Below are 11,613 nucleotides of genomic sequence, written 5' to 3'. Positions count from 1 at the left end.
GCAAAGGGAGTCAAGGACGGGATAAGGGGTAGGGGTAGCAGTGAGAGGCAGGACAGGGGTCGTGAGAGTGAATGACGATCAATGGCAATGCAGGAGGTCATACAAAGGATGTAGCGTCACAAACAGAAATTCTGGATTTACCGGTTGTGGCACTCCTAGAAACGCAAGCACAAAGTGTCTACAAAAGACAACGTTAGCCAATGAAAAAGAATACGCAGCAAAGCTAAGTCACTGATCCCCAAGAAACCAGCGAGGGTCCAATTGTTATTCTATAACCAATAATACAACCAGTGGTATGCTCAGCGCTAGGCCAGCTAGACTTATGGTGTCAGGTCCAGGGGGACAGCAGCTTGGGTGATCAAGTGACATCACTTTAAATAACTAGCGCTTCAGACATTTAAAAGCGCTGGGATGTGACATCATACTACCTTTAAAACTTAAAAATAATCTGTGAAGGCGAGCATGAGCGATGCCGCTTCTAGATCCGTGGAGTGTTCAACCAAACAGCTCAGTGTTGTGGGTTGACACAGGTTCAGCTAACAAGAGTATTTGTACAAAATATGAACTATATTTTTTAAAGCGAAGTGATGCCGCTCAAATCTTAAATGCTCCGGCAATTGCTTTGACAAGAGAATCTGGCCTTGAAAGTGAGGCTGAGGAGATGGATGACGGTGACAGGATTAAATGTTAAAAGAGTAGAGATGTAGTAGATGTACCACAGTGAAGACAGAGTTGTCAAAGTTGTCAAAATGCTGGTAGAGAACTATGGGTATTATAGTTTTTTCAGGATCTGTCTGATGGAAAGAAGACAATAAAATAGAAATTAGGATAAAGATCGTTCCTCGTCTGCCTGGATTAGAGATAACGGTGGAGAAAAGATTATAATGGTCAATAACCTAGGAAGGAAGCGAGAGGAGAGTATTTGAAGAGTGAGTAGGCAGTACTCTAATACAAGAACTCACACCTTTACTCATACAGCCCTCAGCACACACTTGGTCTACATCTCTATACGTAAATATATTTCATAAATTGCTATGGTATAAGTACAAGGCTGGTTTTACATTCTGAGAATCCTGAACTTCTCTACTCCAGTATTGGTGGAGTTGAGTAGAGGTCACACCACAATATATCCGTATGTAATGAATGGAGGCTATCCATAATGATCCAGCCTGAAGAAGAAGTACCGGAGGTACTCCTAAACTGCACTATTTATATATATAGTTACATTTAAAAATCAGGAAGCCACAGGACACTCAGCTTAAAAGTTCATCCTCGCTTTGTGCGTAGGAGAAACCGAGGAAAGCGCTGGAGTTGCTGGAACTGCTGAGGTTGAGGTCGGGGGTACGGCTCACTGAATTCGGGACAGCCTCTTGTGTGAACTCTGGATCAAAGTGTCGTAGGTCCCCTGGGCCAGCCTGGCAACAAAACAGCGTAGTAAGACTAAGCAAGGTTTGACGTAGAACCTTTCCCAAACAGAAGGTGGCCATGTTAATGGAGCAACTCTTTCTGACTCAATGTTAATCTTAATAAGTGGTTGAATTCCAATGAGATCCTTGGAGTTATTGACATATCCTACCTTAAGACATTGCTGAGCTAATATCAAGGTTCATGAAGCTTACACATGTTATAGAGTTAAACTATTCACAAGTAGACTATTATGGGCCTAGAAAGTCACTTTTTCAGCGTGGGAGGTAAAATCTGAAATGTAAACCCAGAACTGGCTAGAGATTGGCTTTTGCCATACCCTTTTCTGTTATGGTTATAAATAATATTGACACTATGCCCCAATAACTAAATTATTTCCAAAGATAAGCACTTGTGTAGCCAGGTTTACCCCAAATTACAAGGGAGAGATACGTTAGGAAGCCACTCACCACATTGGGGTTATAGGGTGGAGGGATCCTCTTGTGATACAGGTCGTCCCAGTTAATTGGGCTAAAGAAAACATGATTCTTGATTTCAAGCTGCAAGAAGAAATACATTACAACAATATGAAACAGTAGAAACCTACAGGTGAGAACATAACAGTGAACACATACAATGATGTAAACATGTTCTGAGGTCAGCAACCGATTGTTATGGTAAGTGGGGCATAGCGTGTCGCTGAGTTTGGGATGGGGCTGGCCTAGGCTAATTATTGCCCTTGACACCTTGTGGTCTACAAATGGCCTACTCAACAAGCCTTATGTATTGTGAGTAATTGTGGTGCCAAGTGGTACAATCGGAAGGAACATTTCACTAGTTGCCATGGTGACTGTACCATTGTTCCTACTCTACACTGGAATGTATCTTCATATATTTTCCCCAATGACTTCTTTCATAAGAATGTAATACAGTATGTGATATATATTATCTGATACGTAGAATCATAAGGGCCAAGTGTTTCATACTAAAATCATAGTTCTGCACTTTACACTTATATTGTGCCCCAATTTAGATCTAATTTCAACTAACATCATAGCAGACTTAGACTTACATCATATTGCCTTCTCATTGGTTCTCATCTTCCCTTCCATTTAAGTAGCCTTGTTGTAATGTATATAATAATAATAATAATAAGTAATAATGGTACTGTACAAAATCGGCTTTGGATCCCAAACGGCTGCGTTGGTCCTTGTGGAGCAGTCCACGGAGAATGTCACAGGTGGCTGTGGTCTTTCCTCCTGGAAGCTGCAGAGGCTGGTTCAGAATATTATCGTACATCTGGGACACATCCCGACTGTAAAATGGTGGCTGGAGGGAAAGCAGGGGAAAAAAAATCAAATAAATAAATAAAACAGGAGAAAGAGAGGAGAAAAATAAGGGATGGACATATTGAGACAGTACATGCAATATCAAAGGAGAAGAGCAAGGAGAAAAGAGAGGAGAAGCAGTGATATTGGCAAGGAAAGAGGAATAAAAGAAGGAACAAGGAGGAAACAATGCAAGATTGGAGGAAAGTTGGACATAGGGAAAAGAGGGTGAATTGAGTAAAACTGAGATGAAGAGGTGCAGAGGAATCGGGGAACAATGGTTATGGTAGGAACAGAAAGTAAAACAGATAAACTGTAATAAGAGAGGCAAAAAATGAAGGCATTGCTTAATGGAGGCAACAGATTTTGTTTCCATCCCCTCTGCTGGAATTTGCCCCAAACAACCAAAACATTCTCAGTAGAAAGACTTGAAAGCACAAACTTTATACTTTTTTATGAGCAGGGGTAGGCACCAATATTGCTCATGGTGGACACTTATTGGGGTGTATGGTGGACAATTTAATGATGTATATGAATAACTTTTCTTCTAAACAATACATACCAGCCCATACAGCATCTCATACAGGACAGCTCCCAGACACCACCAGTCTACTGTGCGGTCATATGGCTGCTTTCTCAGGACCTCAGGGGCCAAGTACTGCACAAATAAACAGAGACGTAAAAAACACGACATTTTAATACTCACTATTAGAGCTTTTGGGGGAAACTGTCATTCTGCACCATTAATCTCTATTTTCCTCTCTCAAAGTGCAATGTGGTGTACAAACGTATTTGATGTATAGATATAGTACTAACGTCAACTGTAATATTTAAAATGATTCCAATATAAAGAATTCCCCTCTCCATCACGACCATTTACTTGCCTTGCTGTCCCCATGTCTATTTCTAACTTTCCTTCTATCTCTGACCCATGATGATCTCCCTCTCCTGTGGCCATCTGCGCCTCATACTCACCTGATCTGCCACTCCAGTGGCAGACCGGGCACTTAAGTGTACAGCAGACGGCTGGGTGTGTGCGGCTGCACGGTGCATTGGCATAAAAACTTAATGCGCAGCCATGCATATCCAGCCATCGGCTGCACTTATGTCATCAGATGGCTGCTGGCCTTAAAGTGCCAGGGTCGCCCCATCATTGTCAGTCGAGCCCTGCACCATAGTCACCAGTACAAGCCCAGTATGCACACAGTACAATAGTAGAAAACAAATTCAAGTTATTAATACCTCAGGGGTTCCACAAAAAGTACAAGTGGTCTCTTCTGGTTCCATTCCCTCCTTACAGAGTCCAAAATCTGTCAGCACCACATGTCCCTAGAACAGCAGGTGACACATTATGACATTGGGCTATGAGCCACCATCCTTTCTGATATCCCTGTTAACTCTTCCCACACTGCCTTAACATCTTACCTGGCTATCCAGAAGGATATTTTCCGGTTTTAAATCCCTGTAGAGAGACAAAGAACGATGTCAAAGATGACAAGCAATTAGATACAAGCACTTAACATGATTATCAGTAGATTCCATGATCATGTTTGCAGGTACTGTACTGTATTGACCAGCAGACCCAGTATATAGAACTAGCTTTCATGATATTGTCTGCTGTATCTAAGAAGAACCCCGGAAGCGAAAGAATGCCTTTATCTATTTTCATGCAGTAAAATACCCTTCCTTATGAAAAACAAAATGGTGGACATGAGGCGACCAAGTACCATAGTGTTCTGAAGCTGTTAAAACTGTAAATAAAATTCCCCTTTCCTCTTCCTAAAAAACACCTTATAAACACCCCTAGCCTATGTTACAAGTCCCTTCCTCAAATGCAACTTGTTGGTGTTGAAGGCTGGCATGTGGGCTGATGGAGGTCTTGGTGGGACATACCTGTAGATGATATTTTGGGAGTGCAAGTAACCAATGGCGCTGGCAACTTCTGCAGAGTAGAAACGAGCACGGGGCTCCAGGAAAGAACGCTCTCTTTGTAGGTGGAAGAAAAGCTGGTGAGGGAAGAAGAGTAAGAGAATCGTGTGAGAAAGTGCTAGAGTGTTGGTCAATGAAGGCTTCATTTTCTTTTTTCTTGAATTTAGTCAAGGTCAAAAAGAAACAGTGAAAGGTGATAAATATGATGTGGGGTGTCCAGAAAGACATCTAGATGTTGGTTTTAAGGAGATTGTTGTGTATTAGATCGGTGGAGAGAAAGTGATGTTACACAAAGTAGGAAATTTCCATATCTTTATCAAAAGCTGTAAATTCCAGCATAAACGTGAAATCAGCTATATGTGTTGAATGCCTGAAGTTCTTAAAGTGTGGTGATTTTATAGAGTATCTAAGTAGAGTCCTTTTGTAATTGTTTAGTGGTTTGTGAGTTGTGGCTTCAGTCTGAATAATGATATTGCATCAAAAGTGAAGTGGTTGACCACCACTGCTTTCATGTGATACTATTGCTCCCGATGTTATATTGACATCCACTTCTCACCTATGAAGACCAAAGGTAGCATTGCTTGTTGGATCCAGTACAACTGAACTTAGAAACAACACCACTCCTTTCCATAATGAGTCATGGATTTATTAGCATAAACGCACAAGAGATGTCAAACAAGATATCGTCTCGTTTCGAGTATACTTTGCCTCTTATCATGCCATGATAGGCTTCACGTGGGATCAGCATAGTAATAAAGGCTGGGCATTATGCCAACGCCAAATATTCACACCATTCTGGTTTGCTACGAATGAGAGCTGCCACGTTAAGTTTCCGGTTAATGTGAATGTATGTAAGTGAAGCTATCCAGCAGCAGAAGAGCATTTCACCCCTGTGGTGGATGGTTGCATTTCAAATAGTGTTATTTATTTAATATATTTTATATTCAGTTTTTATTCAAAATTATTTTTTTCCATCAAGCAAAGGCCTTCCAACATGGCAAATAGCTTTATTATCAATTTTATTTTGTGAAACCCAGAATTCTGGCAATTTATAATAGACAATCAGTTTGTTCTCCCCAGTGGTGTATTCTGGCCTATGCCAACTAGGCTTTGACCTAGGGCGGCAGGTTCAGGGAGGCATCAGGGATCTTCTTAGGTGATCAGGCTCCCTGTAGTACCTCCGTTCAGTGGCCCAGTTAAAAGGGAGATTATTGGTAAGTAGATACACCACTGGATGTCCCCATGCATTGTTGATCACTATATATACAGGAATTCCTTATTGCCCCTAGGTAAATCACAAACTACCATATCGAGATAGACAGAAGACATTATGTAGACATTCCTCCGCTTGTGTGATTTCAGTACCTAAAATACTCCTGTTAGATGCTTCCTTCCACTCTCACCAGGACACGAGATGACAAATGGTACTAACAATTTGCGAACACGGTATGGGGTTCTTGTTGTGCTCTAATATAACAGCAAAATAAATGTGCCACCACCATACCTTCCTGCTGACGGCGCAGGCAGAGATAATGAGCCATGAGGCTCTTAGCTGCTTTTACTCACATCCAAATGTAACCTTTTGAGTACCAAACGCAGGAACACGTTGCAAACCACTGGCCAACGTGAAGACCAAAAGAATTCAAGCAGCAAATTACATCTCTCTAAACCAGCTGCCGTTCTACAAAGTATCTACGGAGACAGAGGCTACAAATCATTAAGCATCAAAGCCAAGTAGTCTACAATAAAATAAGTGCTGGATTCTTGCTACCGAGTTTGACGACTTGGGTCAATTGGGCCCTAAGTCAGGTCATCGGGCTCTGAATATGGCAGATATCATTCAAATTATCCACATTTTGCCTGCCTTCTTGCTTGCGGAAGTGCTTACATGAGCCAGAATGATCTCCCGTTACGCTCGGCTATACTCAGTAGGAGCTCAGTGGCAAATGTAGCCGCAAATTCTAACTTCCAGCTATGTTCAGCGGAACCCTGCAGGTTTCAGTGGGATTACTGATCTTGGCAAGGTCCTTCCTAAAGCATCCCACTGCGCTAATTTGCTGAATCTGCGACAATTGCAAATCACTTCTACCTTCCATCCAGCAAACATCGGTTTCAGTAGGATCTTGAAGTTTTGTGAAAAGATGCCATATATATTAACGATCGCTTCGCCCCGGATCTTCTGCCAATGTTGGCTCGGTGTAGGTGACAAGAAGTTCTTCAGCTTTGTTTGGACGACAAGACACGTGCTTGGCGGTTTTAGCTGACTTAGGACTCGTCATATTACACGTTAAAGTCACTCCCTGCCCTGTTTTGTCTTCCAGGAAAGAAATGTCCACCTAGTCATGCTTATGCACCAAAAAACTGTTTATACTATTAACAAAAATTGTGCTGGAGGTTTAAGTTGATCTTCTTAAAGCGAGGTCTGTAATTAGTACACAACGTTCCAAATCACAGTTGGGTTTCTGGAATCAACAAATGTTTTAATCCTTCAGGATTTCTTCAAAGTTTATTATACAAAATTACCCAACAACAGGCCATCAAATGCAAATCGCCATTCTGTAATATACATTGGGAAAACTTTCTGCATTATAGGCAGTTTTTTTATGTTCTAAAGTAACGTGCCCAGGGCAAATGTAGCTGCTGTTGAACAACAACTCCCAAGAACCTCAGTTATTATTTGGCTGGATACAGCTTTGTTGAGCGTCATATGAGTTCTAGTACCATGATCATCCATGTTCTAGATCATATCACCTAAGACCTGCTGACCACATACATCCCTATTTGAAGACCCAAGTGTTCTATCATCCTGTTTTAATAAGGTCCAACATATGTCCTCTTCATTAAATGTATTCTGCCAAATCAGTAGTCCGTAATAATGCTTATGATCTCATCACCAAGATCTGATCAATAAGTTCCTCTATGTATGACCAGTGCTCTACAATCTGCAACCCCTCGAGACCCTTAGTAAGCAACTTAAAACCAGGTTATCTCTCCTGTTGCCAAATCATTGCATCCAAGACCCTAATTTAAGAATGTACTACCTCGTGCCTAAATAACCTGATTCATATCTCCTGCTCCTGTCCTGTTTGTGTAACCTTGGCCCTGATCATTACTCCAGACGTCCATTCTTTCAATGTCTTTGATAATTTGCCTGCTTGATATTCTTTTGTCTTCCTTGTTATTCATTACCCTGAACATGCTTTTAGGGTTACCCAGGTCTGTCCAGCTCCCATTTTATATTGTTCTTAAACATACCTTTTCCTTCCTTCCCTTTGATTGTATCGTTGGAAACCGATGACCTGCATTATGACTATAATGTTGAATTTTCACATTTTCGAATTTGCGGTGGGGGAGTGGTATCTGACCATGCCCATTCAACGCCTATTTCCCCCTATCTCCCTCCCACTCCCCACCCACTACAGGCTGTCTGGGGCTTGCCACATCCCTAAGTGCAGCTAGCCCTGCCCCTAAGCACAACTAACCCCACCCCTAAGCACAGCTAGCCCTGCCCCTTCACAAAGCCACTTCCCCAGAGGAGGGAGGGCTCTGGATAGTCTACCCTGGGAGGTTTCCATTTATGATAGGACCCATGGGTAGTATGTTGTTGGATGCGTATGTAGTCTGTGAGGCAACATGGTTCCCATCACACAGTTTGTATATGAAGAATGTTGATGGATTTGTTGGCTCGTGGCCTGTATGGCATTGTAGGATGTATGTAGTGGCACACACTGTATAGGTTTGCATATTGAGAACATTTTCTGAACATTTCTCATCATTCCGTAGTACACACATTGCAAGGGGTGTCATAGTCTTACCTCCCCACCATTGACATAGTCCAGGACGAAGTAGAGTTTCTCTGTGGTCTGGAAGGAGTAGTGTAATCCCACCAGGAAGGGATGCTTCAGGTTCTTGAGCAGAACATTCCTTTCCGCCATGATATGAGATTGCTGAGGGACACAAGGTGGGTATTTTACAGCTTAGATGACAGGTCTTATAAAGTGGTCCGCTTTAAAGTGCTGCCGAAATGTTACAGTCTGTTGGTGGGTTGCAAATGACGATGGTTGGCATTGATTAGCTACTATTTTGTGTTCTCCCAAGGAAAATCCCTAAACCCCCGTAGAATTTTCTCTATTCTACTCCTTTGCGCTGAAGCTACTAAACTTTAAAGTATTAAAAGAACTGCCACCACTGCAAACACCATCCTGTACTCAAACTCAAAGAGAAAAGTTGTTAGACTGTCAAGGCAGGGTACGTGAGTTCCTTGCTGGACCCTTTAATGTCTTAATGGATGATCTCCTCCCCACCTTCTGCAGCTCTCACCTCTTTCTTCTTTAGGATGGTCTTTTTCTGAAGGACCTTCACAGCATAGAAGCGATTGTCACATTTCCTCTTGGCCAGAAGGACCTGTATGGAGGAAAGCGTGAAAAGTGTGAATTTTGAGCGAGATGTACGAGACGCGTTTACCGATAAAATGGGCAGTGAGGCTTCAGAGGAACATTCGAGGAAAAACACGTTCATGGGTAGGCTAGGAATGATGGAAACTCTGGAGTACAAAGGAAAGTGAAACTTGGGATGGAATAAAAACATACGAAGCGAGCAGAGAATAATGAAAATAATAACGAGCATGGAGAAAGCAGAAGAAATGTCAGCAACCCCCTTCCACAGGAATGTCCCTGTCGAGAGTGCTCAGATTAAGAGATTAGTGACCAACTCCGTGTCCTTGGCAGCAGAAGCCCCAGAACTCACACTCTAATAAATTCTCCTGCGCGGCGGGGAGCTGACCCCCCCACAACTTCTTGGTAACAGAAAGAATAATATTTTCTTTCAGAGCTTGTGGCGTGTTTCAATAGACAGCCATAAATAGATAGATAGTAGATCATAGAGATAGATGATTGATAGATAAATAAAGAATAGACAGATAGATAGATAGATAGATAGATAGACAGATATATAGATAGATAGATACATTAGATGGATTCCTTTATTGTATCATCGGATTTATGTATGTTTCACATGGATCGTTCTCTCTGCTATATACTGTGTTATATATATATATATATATATATATATATATATATTCATATTGTATATGATCAGGAGTAAAGGAGCACTAACCTTTCCAAAACTTCCTTTCCCGATTATCTTTAGGAAATCAAAATCGGTGGGTTTGGCACTGCAAGAATGACAAGATAGAATGTTAACCCTTTCTGCACTGCACAAACTTACATGCCTGTTACATATTACTACTAATATTATTGTTAAATAGTACTACTACTACTACTGATAATGATAATAATAATAATAATAATAATAATGTATTTCAAGTCTTTGGACGATGAGATGCTCCCCCATCCAGCTCTCGAATGGTTGCGTTTTAATTACACGTTGTTTTTTTCCCTTGAATGTGCAGAATTGTCCGAATTGCCCCAGTCCTTTTCTTGCTGTTGTCTTCGCAGCGAGGGTATTTTATTACAGGGTCTCCAACCCTCCGTTTAATGAAAGCCACTTACGATTAATGAACTGACTTTTGAAGCTACTATGCAGATGTATGGTTAAGACTCTTTTTAGGGAATACGGGTATATTTTAAACATTTTACTGCCTTGCTGTTTCCTGTTTCGAAGTATATTTTGATGGATTACCAGCTTTTTATTAGTTCTATTGTTTCTGCTTCAGTTTAACTTCCTCTATTCCTGCTTCCCCTTATTTCCCTAATTGTCCTGCCTCTTCAATATATCCCACATCGGTACCAACCCATAGGAAGGGACAAGTCGGCTGTCTATAGCACCAGGCTGCAGGGGGCGCCACCCTGTTGCCATCAATACTCATTGTCATGAGTAGGTGGTCATTGGTGACCCATAAGGCATAGACATAGGGATAGCTAAGCATCATGGGAGTCATAGGATCATATTTCTGGGGCAATTATTAATTGTGGACCAATGACCATGAAACCAATGGACCTTTTCTTCTCAATGAGAACTCAATGTAGTTGAGGGCTGTGGGGGGAGACTGGGTGGCCATGTCTTTAGGTTCCCCAAGGTTTTTGATGGACATCAGGGGAGGAAAAAACGAGACAAGAGAGATTTACTTTACTGTAAACAACAGAAAATGCTGATCGGTTAAGAAACTGAAAGATATGTAAATCCTCTCGGACTGTTGTAATCGATATCATAAACTTTTATCAGCTTCCAAGAAAGCGAAGGCACTCACTACAGCAGCAGTAAGTGACAAACGCATTAAAGCGTACGAACCCTTCTCCAGCATTTACGAGACGTACAGGTTTTATCCCCATCAGAATAATCAGACCCTGATCAGCATACCTGGGAATTTGCAAGGTTTGTCCCAGGGTTTCTGCCCCATTTTAAGGACAGGCGGGTATTTCATATTCTACTCGGATTTAATGAGATCTGAGCATCCCAAACGATCCTAGCAGCTTTATCACAGTTCAAAGCCCTGCTTGAATAGAGGTGGCAATTTAGTATAGCTCCGGTCAATATTAGTACCTCTTGGCCGAGTCACGGCGATAGGATTAACAATTAAAGGTTAAATATTCAGAGTCTCGGGATCAGATCATTTCTATGATTCCAAGGAATGCTGGTCAGCAAAACCGGCTCAAAACATGTTTTATTTTTGGCAATGGGAAGCATCTCATGAACTCACTTTGGGTTGGCTGAAGGCCCCAGGTTTATGGTCGAAGTCATGGCGGAAGGCAAATGGAAGCGTTTACCTCCTGATCTCACTCCGTCGGCTGTAAAATTAAGAAGTTCAGTGTTAACCCAAAATAGGCTACAGGTGAGCACAAGGGTAGGGCAGGTAAGACCTTGTGTCCACATTGTCATTAATTAAGGAGGTTTCAACGTAGACTGTGATAAAGCCACCATTGTTGCTAGGGATTGGTAAAAGTTTAAAAATCATGCGTTCTGGGGCTTTAACAAAATAATATATTATTAAAGA

The 11,613-nt window shown here is 41.7% G+C and overlaps 1 protein-coding gene across 1 annotated transcript; it reads right to left on the bottom strand.

The window, feature by feature from the left end:
- Nucleotides 1-1,253: 1,253 nt before the first annotated feature.
- On the bottom strand, nucleotides 1,254-11,360 carry LOC149275221 (serine/threonine-protein kinase Sgk2-like). Its single transcript, XM_089504868.1, has 11 exons — nucleotides 11,320-11,360; nucleotides 9,777-9,834; nucleotides 8,982-9,065; nucleotides 8,477-8,608; nucleotides 4,626-4,738; nucleotides 4,158-4,194; nucleotides 3,975-4,061; nucleotides 3,295-3,390; nucleotides 2,578-2,733; nucleotides 1,875-1,964; nucleotides 1,254-1,415 (listed from the first exon to the last, which is right to left on the bottom strand). The coding sequence occupies exons 1-11, from the start codon at nucleotides 11,358-11,360 to the stop codon at nucleotides 1,254-1,256; spliced, it is 1,056 nt and encodes a 351-aa protein (XP_089360994.1).
- Between the last annotated feature and the right edge of the window lie 253 nt (nucleotides 11,361-11,613).

This window comes from Sceloporus occidentalis, unplaced genomic scaffold (assembly GCF_023333645.1).
Source record: "Sceloporus occidentalis isolate IW3139 unplaced genomic scaffold, rSceOcc1.0.p SCAF_293, whole genome shotgun sequence".
Taxonomy (NCBI): Eukaryota; Metazoa; Chordata; class Lepidosauria; order Squamata; family Phrynosomatidae; genus Sceloporus; species Sceloporus occidentalis.
This window is presented reverse-complemented; position numbering and strand designations above follow the sequence as displayed.